This window comes from Sturnus vulgaris, chromosome 25 (assembly GCF_052056855.1).
Source record: "Sturnus vulgaris isolate bStuVul1 chromosome 25, bStuVul1.hap1, whole genome shotgun sequence".
In the NCBI taxonomy this organism is placed as follows: domain Eukaryota; kingdom Metazoa; phylum Chordata; class Aves; order Passeriformes; family Sturnidae; genus Sturnus; species Sturnus vulgaris.
In genome coordinates this window covers 3,953,697-3,971,999 of record NC_142267.1, presented here as the reverse complement: position 1 = coordinate 3,971,999, position 18,303 = coordinate 3,953,697, and the positions used below count along the sequence as shown (strand labels likewise).

At 45.9% G+C, this 18,303-nt stretch overlaps 1 protein-coding gene across 7 annotated transcripts in view; it reads right to left on the bottom strand.

The window, feature by feature from the left end:
* The window catches only part of CAMTA1 (calmodulin binding transcription activator 1), a 235,027-nt gene that overhangs the window by 159,243 nt on the left and 57,481 nt on the right, over nucleotides 1–18,303 (bottom strand). For all 7 annotated transcript variants that reach the window (XM_088178821.1, XM_088178816.1, XM_088178817.1 and 4 more), the window contains one exon: nucleotides 13,994–14,061. In XM_088178821.1, coding sequence (XP_088034947.1) covers nucleotides 13,994–14,061 — 68 coding nt within the window. The remainder of the gene's footprint in view (nucleotides 1–13,993; nucleotides 14,062–18,303) is intronic.

The window sequence follows — 18,303 nt, the reverse complement described above, 5'->3', positions numbered from 1 at the left end:
TCCTTCTGTGCTAAAAGCTGTACTCACCAACGTGTCAGAAATTAATGTCTTTGCTCTGTGTCCTTGCTCTTGACATAACTACAAAACAGGTTAGTGCTACCAGCACTAACAAGAGTGATACAACTAACAACAGGACCTGACTTCACAGTAGCCATTTACCCTGCTTCCATTTATTTTTAAGTATACTGCAACTGGCCCCAAAGTGTAAACTCCACAGAAGATTCACACAGCACCTCTATCATGGCTACTCAGCCTGATGAATTCCACCACTATCGTTTCCTTTTTAGAGCTAATTTTAAAAAAAGACAAAAAAACTCACCAAAAAACAGGTTAAAAATGAAGTAGATGTATCACTCATAAGCACAAGGTAGGTGAGCTCTGCTGTCCCAGTGACATAGTGGATCAGAACTCAGTTCAGCACTTGTCTGGACCTCCCTAGGCAGGAAGATCCTTCCAGAAACAGCACTGTCCCTAAGCTGCATATTTAGTTCACGCAGTTAACAACAGTTTTTCACACATTTTACTCAGCAACATGATAATTCTCGTGTTGATGGCTCTGAACTCTGTAACAGACTTGAAAAAGAAATTAGAAACAATCTTTATGAACTCCTCAGCACACCGAGCAATTGAAGCCTCCTCGTAAGGATGTAGGGCCAAAGACGGAATATTAAAATTGTCATTAAGTGGAATGCACATGAAATGCTAAAAAGTCTTTCTGCAAATTATTTCTTGATATAATGTCATGCTGTAGAACTAAATCTTAGTACAAGGTATGAAAAAAGCCAGTTAAATCAACTTTGTTCATTTAAATATAATTTTTTAAGAACTGGCATTCATTGCTTTATTGCTCAAAGATTTTTATCAATTTCTTCAGCCCTCATTTATTTCTCTTCCCTACTCCCATGGGGATACCATTTGATTTATTGGGAATTAATTCTTACAACTGATGAATGCTTTAAACTATTTTCAGATTAATCACCACCATCTCCACTGGTGCACTGAGGAGAGCCCCGTTCCCACTCTGTGCTCACACAGACCAAAGGGCTCCAGCCCCCAGGTGCCAGCAGCCATTCTGCCTTATCAATTACTCTCTCCATGGACACAGATTGTTACAGTGAGGACCAAGGGCTCCAATTAACTTTTAAAATGCTTATTTGGAGATGGCCTCCTCCTGCGGGTGGTACTTCAGCTCTGAATCTGGTCACTTCTCAGCACAGCAGTAACATATGGATGTGCAAACACTGCTGCATTCTTATGAGGAAGGAAGAAGATGGAAAAAAAATTCTATTTATTTAGTTAACTCACTTCTTGTCCAATTTCCCCACTTGTAACAATCATCAGCTCCAGGCTAACAAGGTTTTGTCCACAACTGTGCCGAAGTAGGGCTGTATCTTGGTTTTGTCCAAAACATCACATACCAGGGAAATCTGCCAGGATGCACGTGAACCATGTGCTTGGCCTCTGGCAGGTGTCACCTCCCCAGCACAGAGGCTGGTGGGAGCCACGTGGGCTTAGCTGGTAATTGGGAAAACCTCATTGGGGATGGGAGGAGAGCAGAGGTCTGAGGAAGAAAAAGGGCTTTCCCTCTGCTAGCAACATGCAGCTTGACTCATGACTTGAGACACTATAAAAATGCGTAAATATTTGAAAATTGAAAAATAATAAATTAATTCTAAATTTTAATTGAGAACCACTTCAAATCATAAATGCAGTTCAACAGCTGATGAACTTCTAACACTGCAGGCAGCGAAACAGCAAAGACTGGAGGAACTGGTGATGCTGGTATGGGGGGGAGCAACTCCCCAGCTGTGGTCCATTAACACATCTGTCCCCCATCAGCACAGCCAGGTCCAGCAAAAGATGGGCAGAGCACTATGGAAAGGGCTGGAGAGGCTGCTCAGTGCTTGCTCTGTCCAGGCAAAAGCATTGTTTGCAATATTGCAATTGAATTTAAAATGCTGATTTGCCTTGAGCTCTGTCGATTGCTGGGACTCCATTAATTCCTGATTAATAGTAACTATGTACATAAATCTGGATCAACTTGGAAACCAGAGATGCTCAAACTGTCCCAGAAGCTGGGCTGATTGGGCTGCCTATCCGAAGACCACAGCCAGGACCATCAGGTCTTTGTAGGGCTGAAGCTTAGGACTGAGCCAGCTGTTGAGGTCAGTTTTAAGATGGGATAATGCGAGCCCTGTCCAGGCAAAGTGAGCTCCCAGGGCAGGAGGGCAGAGCTCACTGTGCATCCTCCAAATGGGTTCACAAGTGGAGGAACTGACCAAGCCTTAGCTCTCCTTAACAGTCACCAAGAAGGCACATGCTGGAATGCCCTGCAGCAGCCTGTTCTCAGCCCTTCCTCTCTTTCAAATGAACCTCACAAATATAATCTGTTTATTTATATCAATTTAGTCCCATCAATTAATGATGACAAGGCAATTAACTAGAATGCCAGACAGTAAAAAATAACCACATAATGCCTTCTTTAGAGGAAATCTATTATGTAATTCCAATCGGTCTTCATTAACACAAAGTATTCCAGTAAAAGGTAGTAATCTAGTTATAGTCTGTGAAATATGAAGACCCGTGAAGTAATTTTTCAGAATTAAGCGTATTTTTAGTCAATAAGAAGTAAACCTGTCTGCATTTTTTCTGTAAAAAACTTTTTTGCAAAAAACTACTCAACTCTGTGACATAAGGTACCTGTTCAGAGCAGGCTGTGCAGTATCACCGAAGTGGCACTGAAGAGGCACATTCATCACCTCCCTTCCCCACAGCATTTGGGGCCTGGATCAAGCTGAGAGCATGGCTGCACCCATTTTTTCCACCCCTCATCCAACATTTGCTGCTCAGGTGCTGGCATCAGAGAAAGGAGTCTCAAACCACCAATTGTAGTGGTTTTGAAACACCCTGACAAGCAGGTATTGCAGTGATTAGTGATTAAATCAGTGTTCACAGCTCTATTTAGATGATAAGGCAACACCCCACTCATCCTAGCCATGAGCTCTCCTTCACACCCTGCCACAACTGCCATTAGTGACAGGAGAATGGCACAGCATGACCTGACCTGGCTCATTCCTACCTGACAGAATGAGCAAGTAACTTGTACACAGAACAAAGACGACATATTTGCTTCAATATTTCATGTGAGACACTTCAGAATTACCAGTGTTTTAATGGTACTAACCTAGTTTATCAATTGTATTAGATTAAAGATTCAATTTTTAGGGAAAATGAGATGAAAAACACGAGTCCACAAAACAATCAGCTTCACATGGAAATACACATTTTCTAATTTTAAGCCTTATTCCCCTTCAAATTTATTAATAAACTCATAGTTGATAAGAGAAAATTAACCCCAAATATAGAAAATCCTGCAAACAAAGAACATAGACAAATATAAAAGTAGTCAACCACTTCTCCAAAACATGCCCAAGCTGTTAAGTACTCTCGACTTAAAATTTCTAATGAAGCAGCTTTAAAATGCCAAATTCCTACAGGAATGTGTTTACAATACAAACTCAATTATTGTCTTATTCTGATGCTTATCTTTTCTTACATCCTCTCAGCTCATCCTATTCTGGAATCTAATTACATTCCACTATTTTGAGTTCAGATGAAATTACACATTTTCAGATTAATTTAGCCTAAACCAACTTTTGATAACAGCCCTTTTCTATCATGCCCTAATTTGTGACCCTACAAGTCAACATGAATTGCTCTTTTAAACCTTGCATCACCCCACCATAAAGCCATCCTCTCTGTCCCCAAACCAAGCACAGTGCCCAGCATTGCTGGGTCAATGTTTGCCCCATTTCCTTTGATCAAAACCCTCCTTTTCCTCTTACCTCTGTTATTTTCTGAGCTTGGCTGACAGAGAAGAGTCAAGGGGTGACTGTTCCCTACACGCTGGTGCAGGGACGGAGCGACCTTTTCTGTTTAGTTAAAACCCAAGGACAATGTTCTCCCAAGGACGTTTCAGCTCAGCCATCACAGGAGAAGCACAAGATGGGAACACTGGCCCAAAGCAGGCGTGGCACTCAGCTTTCCCCAGACCAAATCCCAGGACATGAAGCATTCCCTGATGGACACCTGATGCTTCCCACGGGACGCCCTGTCAGCACCGTGCCAGGAATCCCGGCCTCTCCCCAGGCTGCCTGAATCCAAGCACGGCCTCCACAGCTTTCCTCTCACCTCCTTCCCACCAGTTGTGATCTGATGCAACTGTCAAATCCTCGGCATGTTTGAAACCTACTTGTTCAGGCGCCAAGTGGAGACTCATCTAATCCCTGCAACGAGTCAGATGCTGCAATTGTGTTAATGCCATGCAAGACTTTCACTTTCCAGAACTTCATGAAATATTTTATATTGCCAAGAAACTAGGATTAAATGTTAGCTCCCCTATGAACTACATAATCTGGAGAGAAAAAAAGCCAAACCCGACTCATTTGATCCTTTTCATACATTACCTAGAGTGCCCTCATGTTCTTCCTAAGGGCAGAAATTCCTCTCTTACCACTGCCCACTCTGGTACATCAACACTGCAACAGTGGGACTGTGCCCACACATCACCTGCTTTGGTTGGTTTCCCACCTGCACATGCCTCTGGCTGCAACCAAATACTATCTCACTCAATACTAGGGATTTTGGTAAAGGCAGGTGGGCAGACTGAAGGAAGACGTAATAGATATAACACTCCCTCCAGATCTGGGATCTGTGCAGGATTAGAAGTGACTTCTTTATAAATTTCAGTAGTTGAGGAGTTGAGAGCAAGGATTGAAGAGGAAAAGAAACCAGACAAGAGCAGCAGTTAAGAAAAGCCTGGGAGTAAAACCAGTGGGAGAAGAGGAGGCAGAGCAAGCACACAAAGCTGCGATTATAAAATCCCCCGAATCTTTCACATCCTAAATTTAAAGCAGAACACAAAATACCGCCCTGCTCTTGGCTAGTGCTGTTCTCAAAGGCCACAGTTTATCAAAAAAAGTTTGTTGCACAATTTAGCACTGGTTGGGTCTTCTAAAGCTGTTTGGGATTACAAATGCCATCGAGCAGGGAGACAGGTCCTCATGCCACATCCCTGGCCTGGGGCATCTTGCCTGAATACTGCAAAGTAGAAATAAGAAGCTGAACAGTGGAAGAGCCATGTTTCAGCTTGGCATTGGCAGTTGGGACTGTGCACTATTCGGTGAACCCAACATCACCTTATGCATGGAGTATTTTCTTGGCCGCTGGTCCAACAGTGTCACCCTTTCTTAGCTGGTGACAAATCCTGTTACAAAGCAAAGATTTGTTTTAATTACTGTAAATAAACCCAGCAACTTGGCCGAATGGTTTCATGAGTTACCAGCCCAGCTGAGAGCCAGGACCTGTAATCCTCCTGCAGAGCTGCTCCGTGTGACACCCCAGGTAACACACTGCTACAGCATCCACTGCTTCCAAAGACAGATAAAGCCTTCAAAACAACTTGGGGTTACTGCCACAGAGACACAGCCCCAACCCTGCACAAGCCCACTTCTGCTCCTGACTGTGCAGTGGTTCCAGGAGCAACCTCACTGGTGCCCTTCAGTGCTGGTGCTTCCAAAGCTCTTGCAATTGTGTGCAGGTCATGATTCCAGCCCATGCCACGCTGCCATGCCGCTGTGAATGAGCTTTGTGAGGCTGCAGAGAGAACTGATGGCACCCCAGAGAAATAGGTCAAACAGAGGCTCTTAGACACGCTGCTAAAAGAGGTTTTAGAAGGGCTCTCTTAAGGAAATATGGAAAGTTTCCCGCAATTATCACTTTGCTTCCTTTGCTTATAACCATGTAAATCAACCCCTAATACCTTGTTTACTCACTGCAGCAGCATAATAGCAGGGGGAAACACGGGAGCCTTTTAGCCAGAGAGAATTAAATAAAATAGTGGGAACATCCCACAAATACCAAAGTCAATTAATTCATTTGTTACAGGGCAAGAGTCCTGCATAATTTGTCCTCTGAGTAGTTTACTTTAGCTAATTGCTTATCCAGCAAGAAGATCTCCCCTGCATGACCCATTTGCTGTGCAAGAGGCTCGACTGATGAGAAATAAATGGTCACCTTCCAGAGGGCACAGAGTGACAGCAGGGACACTCCATATGTTGCTCTGGTCCTCAGACCCACATCCAAGGACAGGAATGCACCCATACCCTGACACCTCATAGGCAGGGTGAGTGTTGGTGTCCAGGTTCTCCTGAGGAAACCAGGAGACCACAGTTCCCCTTTCCAGGAGAAGCAGGAGATGGGAAGGCCGCAGATAAGGCACCCCCTACTAAGGCTTTACTTCCACCGAGCTCCATAGCTGCAACTCACAGCAATGTGTTCACCTATCACTTGCCTTTTACAACAGCTCTTAAGGCAACACAACAGTTCCAGTTGTGAGGGTGGAGCTCTTTGTCAGCCATATCACCCTCTCAGCTTCTCCACCAGAGGCAGACAGAGCAGAAGCAGAACCAAATGGCTTAATTTGAGGCTTAGCCTCACTGCTACATCCCCTGTCTGTAAACATTGCTGGGGAACAGGTGGAACAGAGCTGTCAGACCCATAGCTACCTTCAACTGGCCAAAAGATGGAACCAGGACAGATGTTATTGGTCTCATCAAAATTTTTTAAATTGAACAGTGAAATGGAACAGCCTTATTTATCTTAATTTAGTTCATCCTTGACATTTACAAAATAAATACAGGAATAATACTATGGGCACAATTCACTCTCACTGATGGCAGCAGAAATCACACATGCTCTGACAAATGGCAGGGAGTGACATGGCTACTGTCTGCTAGTAGCAGAGCAGAGGGTGCCACAGGATCCCCAAGAGATCCACCAGTACCTCTCAGCTCAACACCTCCCTGCAGCACCAAGTACATCCTCACTGGACAGAGACAGGCAATGCTGAAAGGAGAAAGGGGAGGACTGCAAGGTGATGCTTTGAGATTGGCTGGGCAGCGGATTTCGAGTCACCACCAAAGAAGCAACAGGATTTCTGTCAGGAAAGCTTCAAGCTTTCACATTCCACCGGGAGGCTTCTGATGGGCTTTTACTCATGCTTCATCTCCCTCAGAATCAATAGAAAAGAATAATCCCATGGCTAGGCATAAATCATGTTGCACAACTCGGCAAATCATCACGTGGGATGCCTCGGGACAAGGCTGTTTCCAGAAACTGCACCATTAATGGTTTCTGCCTGCCAAGCAACAAGATTCCCACTTCACAGCACTGGAAATCTCCATCCCGCACTGAGCCCAGCCACTGTCTCCACTTGCTGAAGAGCAAATGTGGGCAAAGCTCATCCCAGCTGCTGGGTAACTGGTGGGTGTTGGTGCTGGGGATGAGCCAGAGAGGCAGAGGGGCTGTGGAGGGACAGATCCCACCCACCCTGACACCAGTCCTGACAGGTACCCGTCTGCCTGGGGCCACAAAGCCACTCCTCACACCAGTCCCAACACATGCCCACCTGCCCAGGACTGCAAAGAGGCTCCTAAAACCCCTTTTACCACTTGTCATCCTAAAGCCCCTTTTACCACTTGTCATCCTAAAACCTCTTTTACCACTTATCATCCTGGTGATGCCACTTCAGGTGCAGCAGCCCCAGGCAGAAAACTGAGCTGTCTGTTTATGGGAAACAAAGCAGCCACAGCAGGAGTCAGAAACTCAATGCTCCCACAAACAGCAGCTCTGGAAAACCCCAGCAGCACCTTCCCTCATGTCACTTTACATCCTGTCAGTAACTTACAGGAAACAAAACGGCCTGGCAGAGTTATCCAAGGGTGTGAGACTTTAGGTACATCTGTAATTAAAACACAGACACCAAAGCTGCAAAGCAGCACCATAAAGCAGATCATTTTACAGCTGGCTGGGCTCCCTCTGATGTACTTGAGAACCATTTTTAAGTGACATAAAGTTTAACATACCGGTACATCTGCCTACCCACCAGATTCTACACGGAATTTAAAATTTAATTATATTAAAGTATTGTTACAGTGCGCGTAGCAAGAACGCCAACCAAGTGTAACTTGAGGAGAATCTTTGCCAGATTGTTGTAAATCTGTGTTTTCAGGACTAGGAAGAAAAAAAAGAAAAATTCAGACCTGAACACCTGTATCTGTGCTCTCAGCTTCATTATTGCTCACCCACCAACTGCTCCACATTTGGACTGAGCAGAATCACACACTTGTCCAGTGTTTCACTACAATATCAATGCACACCTACAGCACCTGTGCCTGCCAAGCAATTGCTCCTCACACCACAGCAAAAGCAAAGCCTGCTCACTGCCTACACACACTTATTCAGCACCAAAAGGAAAACCTCAACGTCTGCAGGCTCCTCATCTTCCAACAACCACAACACAAACCAATCTGTCCTCTCCAGGCTGAGCAGCAGGTCCTCTGGGATGCTTCCAGCTGCTCTGCACACACAGGCACAAACATCCTTCCCCCAATTCCATGTTACCAGCACATGCTGCCTAACATTCCAATGGGCAATTTAAATAACACTGTGCTTATCATATAAGACACAGTCTCCATCAGGAAATCAAAGCATCAACCTCCTGGACACAGGGTACCCTCGGCCCCAGGCTCAGGGGACCCAGTCCCTGCCACCCCAATATGGTCACGGTGCCTTGCTTCAGCCCTGCACTCCAACCTCAGGGCCAGGTTTCCAGGAGGCAAAAATCCTTGTCAATAAATAAAGAAACCAAATAAATAGTTTATTTTTCATCAGTTGCTATTTGCAGCCATTAAGATGCAACAAGCAGTTGATGGATGGTGTTTTTGACACAGAGAATATACTGAAAGAAACAAGAGAATATCATTAAGGGTCAATTAGGAGCAACTTAAAGGTTATTCTTGCATATCTCACTTCCTGGACAAAAGAAGGTTCTTCAGTGCCATATAAGAATATAAATTAAGTTGCAAAAGTCTTTAAAATGTGACAAAGACTTTCATTTTGTTGCCGTTTAAAAAAGCCTGAAGAACAAATAGCAGGTCTGCCACTCTAAAGCCTGCATATATGATGCAGGAAAGGGCAGGTCCAAGGTGGTTCCACAAGAGCCATCAAACCCTGTCCTTCAAGGCCCACTTCGATAGGAAGCACAGAATGCTGGACAATATGGAATTGTCTGCCAGGTCTGGGTGTGAGCATCAGAAGCCCCAGCCCAACACCTCTTCCAGCACACTCTTTCCTTTCCTCTGTTCTACCCAGGGCAAGGGCAGCTCCTCACTGATCTGCCTCTCAGCCTGGGAACCCCCATCACAGGCCCAGCACGGGGGCTCACACACACAGAGCAGCCTCCTCAACCCTAAGCATCCTCCCACGTGGGATCAAGAACAGTCAGAGCCTGTCAATGTCAGTGTTGTCCAAAGCCACACTGTGCTCCTTGGCCATATCCATTGACAGAAAATCCCACCAAGCCTTGCTGCAGGCAGATGGGTTTGCTGAATTATTTCACTGCTTCGTTATCAGATAATTACTTTTTCTGACAATTCCATGTTTTCCAGAGTTCTCTTCTCCTCCAAGGGGCAATGTTGCAGGACTCTTATGAGTCCACATCAAGAGGAGAAGGAGCCTTTGCACCCCAGCCCTACATACCTGCAAAGCCAGGCAGTGGGGAGGCAAGTGTTGGTGTGCATGGAGCACCAGTGGAGCCACTGTCCCTGACACCCATCCCCCTGATATGTGGGAAGGCCCAAGCCTGGTGACCACACACAGGGGCTGCAGAGCCATTGCTGGCCTGGAAGAGCCAACCTTCAGCCTCTGTGCCAGGTGAGTCCACAACAGAAACACAGACCTCTTGCCTTGGCTGTCCAAGCTGGCCAGTGACATCCTCTGTTGGACACAGTTCTTCTGAGCTGCCAGCTAAATACAGAGGGAAACCAGCTCTCCCAGAAGACCAGCACACACCACTCTGGATTTGCCATGGGAAGAATTTGGAAGGAATACTTGAAGACAATTGCCAGGCATCTGGATGGCTCCCAACAATTCTGCCCTTAGGTCACTTTACAATCAACACAGTGAGCTGTTAAAAGAATTCATTATTGGTGTCTCAACACCCCTGGACCACAGCAGCTAAAAATCTATATGAACTAAGGGCTCTTAAAACCATCTGTGCACTGTTTATTCTCTGCAGGGAAAATAAAGGGAAGGAAATACTGAAAGCAGCGAGAAGAAAGTGTTGAGAGTCATGAAATCTATAAAGTGTTAAGAGAGATGTGCCACATTTAGCAGGGATTATGTCAAGCAGCATCCCAAGCCAGGAGTGCTGACAGCACACACACACTGCCTTCAACAAAGGAAAATAGGTCGTACACGACCCCAAACTGCTGGCAGAGCTTCCAACAGCATGAGCAGAAAACCCAAATTTCAGCACTGCCCACGGGCAAGGTTAATGGCCCTGGATCCTATGGAAAGTACGAGCCACAAGGGAGAGCAGGACCTTTAAAACGTGCCTTGGAAGTCTAAACAAGGTCTCAAGAGGACTTTCATTTGCAACAAGCACAAGGGGAGATGGGCAGAACTTTTGCCACCAATCACAGCTCTGAGCAGTTGCTTTCCCACAGCTTCCAGCTGCCATGAGCTCCTCCTCCACGGGAAGCCTCTGTTTCATTTCCCAGCAGCCAGCACGTCCTGGCAGTGGCATCTACCCCAAGCAGTGGGACAGCTCTCACACAGCACACTGGAAAGAAGGCTCGCAAGGTAATGGCCTAGCACAGTGAATTAATTCCAAAGCACAATTGTTTTCAATCTTCATTTAAACCCAACCATACCTAATCTCACTTTAACGACATAGGAAATGGAAAATTCCCTTAATAATATAAGTTATGAATATTTATTACCCTATTTTTTACCTGAAAATTAAGTAATTCAATTAATTTTACTATTAATTATTTAATACAGAATTAATATATTGCAAGATCCTAACTTTTCTTTACGATGGCACTGATAAAGATATCCCAGATAGGGGATGTTCTTTATGCTGGACTGATGGACAGGTAAGGCACAGGGTGTGCTTCCTGGGAGATGGGCACCTGAACAAGAGGTGGGGAAGACTCCAGGCTCTGCACCCATCCTGCTCTCACCGTGGAGTAGGGCTGGTCCCCCCAGCAATCCCCCTGTGTCCCTTCCAAGACATGAAGCAGGAAGGGGCATAAACACATCTGAACTGCATTCCCAGATGGAAAACTGACCTTGCAGCTTCTGGGCACAGCCAGAAGTGCCCGGGGCCCACTTGTGAAATAGTAAAGTCACTTCGGATTGCTCAAGAATATTTCTAAAATACTGTACAAATGCTAACGGCAGAAGGCACCTGGAAACAGAGAAGCAAAGTATCTTCTTCTGTATCTGTATCTGGCAGAATGCTTCTGGACTCAGAAAATTGACTTTGTCATTGAAATTCCAAAGTAAATAACAATTAAGTTCTACTTGATATATAAATGTCAAGTAATTTTTTTTTTGTCATCGTGATTTGCATTTAAACTTGGAAATGTCAGCCACTTGGCCCTGCTGCATTAGCAGAACGCTTCCCCCGCCCCGCTGACGGAACACCCGCTGCGGATTACCCGGCACATCATCAAGTAACCAAACACCACTCCAAGGGAGCCTCAAGGTCGATGCTGGCGAGGTGTGCTCGCTAATTTATGTTGATCAACTGGAGTGCTCAAAAGACTATTGTAATAATGCTCCAGTACATTTATATCAGTGTATTCAATCAATTGGAGTTGTTCAACAAGAAGTTTCATTAAAAAGTAATTTTAGGGATCTTTTCTAAAGGTTTGTCATAGCTCCTTCAATGACACCACAACGGCAAGAAGGCCCCCCCTTCATATCCATGACTAAAGCAATGCCCAACCGTGTTGTAAACATGGGAACCTCTGTTCAGGAAAACATTCAGAACTGCAAGCTTGGCTCCAAACCAGCTCGTTCCTCATTGCCACCCTCTGCCTTAGCTCAGCAACCTGTGAGGCATCACAGCCCAGCCTGGCCTGACCCTCTGCAGCAGTTCCTTCACTGGTGGCTGAGCTGGACAGCACCAAAACCCCATCACCAACACCAACCCTCTGCCAAGAGCTGCAGCAGCACCAGCTCCCACAGCCCCCATCCAGCAGTGACTCCTCACAGCACACTATACATCATCGGATTAGGAAACTCTGTGTGTGTCAGTGGTGCAATTAATTTTTATTAATTTTGTGAGATGAAATTAGTAGCACCCACAGCAGCAAACAAAGAACGGGGAGTGTTCCAGTTCAGTGCCAAATCGATGTCATTAATTCTGTAATATCGGGAGCCCTGATTGTAGCAACTCAGCATTTAACTCTTCCAATTAATTTTTATAATAAAAAAAAAAAAGAAAACTAACTCAACAATTTCAGAAGGACCTTGAACTCATGTCACAACTTTCCTTCTCCTGGGACATTCTTTCTTCCGAGTGCAAACACAAAAGAAGGTAAGGAAATGTTCATCAGAATATTATTTTCATGTATTGCCTTTAGCAAACCAAGCTCTTAAGATTAGAAGATGCTACAAAAACATCTATAATCTCGTATCTTTAATGATGCCATGTAGAGCCAGACTAGTTAATGTGTTTTCTGACCCCTAAAAATGTTTATTTGGCAAAGGCTCAGTCAGAAATTGTTTTGAATTAATTCTGTAACTGGGATTACCAACCCAGAAAGAAACATTGCTAATATTAACTGAATTACCTGCTGTTCTGCAGCCAAGGAGAGCCTCACAGCTGCCACCAGCAGGAAAGATCCATTCAGGGCCCTTCCACCACCCTGGCAGTTCCAGATCTTGGAGAACCACTGAGAAAGCAATTGAGTTTCCCACATCTCCTTCCCAGGTGCTATATGTTTTAATATGACAAGCAAATGCATTACTTACCAATGTCACAAAAATATAGTCTGGGGGGGAAAAAAGCCCACAAAAAGTAAAACAACACAGCTCTTTTGTTCCTATATTTCACGGAAAGCAGGTCCTCTGTGTGCCCCACCAGCAGCTGCACTGCAGAGGTGCAGAGAAGGCCTTCACGTCCATCCTCTCCTCAGCTGGTTGCTGTGGAACACCTGGAATCAATCTGTGCTATTCGTTAGGGTGGCACTGCTCCCTGGGTCCCACTGTGACCTCTGTCCCTGCTCATGGCAGCAGGAGGTGATGCCAAACCTGGAGCACGCTGCTCCGGGCGCCTGCGGCACCGGCCCCTGCAATGGATGATGCTGGGATGCAGGATGCTAGAATGGGCTTTTGTCTCACCTGGGTCCCAGCAGGCTCCTTCCAATGGCCCAGCCCTCTGCAATAGGAAAGGGGTGGATTGGGAGAAAGAAAAACAGCAAAAGCCCAGCAAGACCAGAAAGCAAGAGTCGTTCTCTGCGTTAGTGAGACGTATGGAGCCAGAACATAGCTGAAACAGCAGGAAAACATCCACAGCCAAAATTCCATGTCTGGGTTCCCAGGGGAGGGAGAAGTTAAACATTTATGGCAGCACGAAGAAGACATGACATTTACTGAATAATAAACTGCAAACATGTCTGTTAATGCAGCTTCTTGGGACCTCCTCACCATCAAACACTTAACCCCAGCAAGGGAAACACCAGAACGCAAACAATCCCCATGCCTGCCTGTGAACAGGCAGCACATGGTGGGGCTGGTGCTTTTTTATTTATTTAAAGTTAGAGGCAAGGGAGCTCTGTCAAGATAAACAGCCTGCGACCTTGCTCAGAGGCTTCAGATCTGCTCATCTGAAGGGATACAATTAAATCCTGAGCAATCGGGTTAAAACTTTAAGCTGACAAGACTGTTCCATTTTAGCTGTTCCATTTTTAATCAATCTGATTTCATTCAATAAAATGCTCATTAAGGCAATTAATGAGAGTTTGGTGTCACAAGCCATCAGGCATGACTGGGAGTTTCCACTTGGTGGTCAAGCCATTGATCAGTGAGTCAAGTCATCAGCGCGAGAGAGTCAATGTGCTGAGCAGGAGAACATTACCTGGTTTTGGGGGAGGTTGTTAGCCACTCCTCATGCTTTTCAAACGTTATTAAATAAGCTGCAATTTCCTGAAAGAGAAACGCAGAAAGAAAACAAAGTTACTTGCATGGCTGTGCTGGCAACTGGAAAGTTTTATAACAGAGACACGGAGCCGCCTACCCCGGGGCCAGGCTGCAGCTGAAACCGGGTTTTGACTGACAGAGTGCGCTCAGTAAACGCTCGCATCCACGCCACCAAGGCCAGGCTTAAACAGGACAATGAAGAGATGCAAATGAGGAAAGGCATTAACATTTTCCAGCACAGAGAATTTGCTGGTAACTGTGGTGACCACGGCATCGCCGCGAGCCCGGTGTGACGTCAGGAAGCAAAGGGGAGGGTAGCGACAATACGGACACGGGGAGCTAAATAAAATATTTATAAATAGAACAGCATCACTGCAGAGAGAATTACTGAATTATTAATCGTTGCCATAAAAAGCCAGCGGGTGACATCAACGTAAGTCATTGCTCCCACTTGCAGGAATGATACGGGCGATTACTTCCAGATCAGAACTGATTTGTTTGCAGGAAATTATCGGCGCCAGCGAGATAATTCACGACAGTGCCTGCAAACAGGCCTGAGGAACACGGGACAGACGTTCATCCATTTCCTGGATACAAACCCGGGGTGGTCGCAAGGTGGCAACTGTCACCACACCAGCAGTGTCCCAGTATCTAGAGATGGCCACAGACTCCTGGGACTGTGCTGAAAATAAGCCCCCTGTGATATACTCAGAAAAATGTAGGGTTTTGATGGTTATCTTCCAAAAATCACCTCCCAGCCCTCTCAGAGGGGCCTGCATAGCAAAAGCTGAACAAGCGAGGCCAGTGAAATTGCCTTCAATGTACAAATGCCTCAAATCCAACCCCCAAACCACATGCAGTATAATCTCTAGAGCCACTGCAGCAGAAGTGTCCCCGTGCTGTACCTCCCAACAGCACATGCCAGCTTCCAACAGGGCTTTCCACCAAGAGAGGGGTTTTTATTATTTTTTTTTTTAGCTAGCTCTATATAAGGGCTGTCGCTTACAGTACCAAAGCTAAAAATCCCCACAATGCTCTCCAACCAGCTGGCCCAAGCATCTGCTAGAGCCACAAAATGCAATTATATTACTCCCAAACGAGACGTAAAAATATCTTGTTTCCAATACTCTTGGTTTTAAGACTCATACTTAATGTCCTCTGGGCATTGCAGCGGTGCCAGATCTCCGTGTTATGTACTTTATTAGAGCTGTGTGAATGTCATATTAATGACTCCTGACCAACATGTTTACACTGCAAATAAATTCTCCTGGAATCCATCGATGCACCCCTTGTTTTCCAAGGCAGTCTCTGCAGGTTTAAGGGATCCCCGTACACGCAGATGACAGAGCAGCGGCACAAAGCTCCTAAAACTCCTCTTTTTAATTTCTGGCTCATGGCTGAATAAAATTCAGCATCAAAGAAGGCCAGTGCAGACCTCCACCACTGACACTGATGACCTTCCCAATCCTCACAGTTTCACAGCAGCTCCACCTGAATCAGATGCAAGTACTGAAATCTGAATGCTACATGGCCAAAAAGGTCTGACCTGAGATTTCCAACTGGCTAAAACCACCAAAGAACTCCATAATTAAAATTCTTCAGAAAATATGAAAAAAGATCTTTGGAGTTTTTTAAAGCCAGTGCAGTAATTCCACCAAAACTGCTGCATTCAGCAGAGCTCTATTCCCAACCCATCCCACGTTATGTGTCCTCAGCTCACTATGCTACAAACCTCATGCTGTACAGTGAGATGAGCTCTGGAGAGACTGAGGAACACTTGGGAGCTCCCTGCACATCCACTCCAGCACCAGGCAAGCAAGCATTTACAGAAACAAACCCCTTCAATGCCAAGACAGTTTAGGGGTCCAGATTAGTCTGTGATTTTGCCTATTCCTACTAAAATTCAACTGCTTTAAGGAGAATTAAACCATTTTTAACTTTTGTGGCTGAACAAATATATTGCTATCGCATAGAAACCCAAAGTATTTCAGGTGAAGGAAGTTCAGCCTTACCCACAGCTCATTCACTCTGCTCCTTTCTGCCAGCCCATGTCAGGCACATGTGAAAACCTAACCCCAAATTGTCACCAACTGGAGGAGCTGCAGCACTGAGAGGCTCTCATTCGAGGCAGAGCATGGGTTTTCACTCTGTTGGCCTGGCTCACTCATGTTTGGGCAGAGGAAGGGCCAAGATGCCAGTCAGTGCCACAGATATACACTGAGGAAGGATGATGCACTTCTCTGCTGCAAAACCCCCTTAAAACCCATTCCTTACATGTTCTGCTTTCTGCAACTGCAAGTTTGTGTCAGCTCTGCAGAGGAAAGTGCTCAGCCCAGCATTGGTGGTTGATCAGAGGTTTGCACGAGAAGCTCTGCCCAGTGGCTCCCTGTCTACATGGTGGGGCACAGGCAGGGCTGTGGGTTCAGCAGCTGTGTGAGCTGAGTACTCTGCTGTCACACTAACACCCTTTTTCCCTTTGAAAAAAGAGGGGAGAAATAGATTTATCACCAGAAGACACAAAGTCATTAAATAATTAAAAACAAAACTATGGGCACAATAAAAGCCCTCTGATAAAACCCTGCATTTTAATGCGTGTTAATTCCCCTAATGATTCTTTCTGTGTCTCACAGGGTCAAATCAATGTCCTCACAAAAAAATCCAATTATATCCCATTCATCGTATCTTTGGAGCAAGGCTATTGTTTGCTTTTGTCTCCTATCAAATCTTTTTCCCATTGCTTCTTGCCCAAGACTACAAACAAAAGGCAGCATGGCACCAGCAAGGTCAGACGAGACAGAGCTGGCTCTGAAAACCCGGCTGGTCCTGGCTCCTGTGTGACTGCAGAGCAAGCAGAGTGTGCACACGACACAAACACTCAGTCTTGTCACCAGCGAGTCCCCCCGAAGCACCAGCCAAGCCAGGTGCCATTAGGTGGACCCCAAAGCCACCCAAGTTTATCTCTATGGGTAAGGGCCACACACCATGGGCAGCAGCCCCTGTGCCAGGATGTCCCACCCAGACCCACATCTCCTCTATCCCAGCTTTGAAATTACTGTCAGCATGAACTGAGTGAGCATTGCTGGGAAAGGGTGAACCACTGAAAGTTGTGTGGATCCAGCAATGCTCAGCACATGGCTTTCCTTTCCCGAGTGCCTGCAGGACTGAGCCCACCACTCACACTGGTGACAACAGGCTTGATTGACCATCTCAGGGAATCAGCCCATAAAGCAATGAGATTATTTAACATTCAAAACACTTGAGTTATGTTTTATCCTAAACTTGGTCAGATAATTCTCTGGTTTAGTTTAGACTTGGCTGCCTGGGCTGAAAGCATTTTATTTAAGTGTACATTTAGTTTTATTTTGCACTTCCCAGTTTGTTTAGATTATTAGTGTGACTGCACCAGGGAGCCACCAGCTGGGAAGCCCAGCAAGCTGCATGAGACAGGACACAAGCAGCTCCACCATCTCCAGACAACTGCCACCAAGGATGTTCCCACTACTCCCTCAGCCTCATGTCACTGTGGCACCACTCAGCCTGGCATTCCCAGCTCAGGCACGGTGGCAGAGCCACCACACACTCTCCACCCAATGCTACGTGACTGCAGCTCCTCAGACACTTCAATATTTAATGTCAGCACGCAGTGGCCCAGAGCAGTGGCACATGGGCGACCTGATGTCACCTGCCATGTCCCAGCCGCCGCGCTGAGGACAAGTGGCAGCCAGTGCCGCAGCCAGTGGTGCAGGGACAGCGACAGCAAGGAGGAAGAAGCTCCCCTGGCACACTCAGTGCTGCCCAGCAGCTGCTGCAAAGCTGTTTGTCTTCATGCACAGGAGCCAGAGAGGACACGGCCACAAAGCACAGGACGGACTGACAGGCAGGGATCCCGTGTCAGAGAGGCTCATGACCCATCGTGCACACAGGAAGGTGCCAACTCTGCTCTGAGCTGAGGGGTTTCCAGTGAACACATACATTTTTTTGAAAAAAAGTTATAAAAAAACTCTGAAACAGTCAATTAATGGGTTCCCTAAAGCCATGGATTGAGTGTTGGTTCCTTCCTCCCAGATCAACTCCCTCCAGGTCATCCTGCATCTTCACAAGGTATCAGCAATTCCCACCTGACCTCTCAAAACAAGAAAAGAAACTGTAAGGGAGAAGGATTGCAGGATTCCCTGGGCAGCTGTGGTCACCATCTGGTTGCAAAGCAAGATGTAATTCGTTAAAAAAAAAGGTCTGAATTTCAAGTTA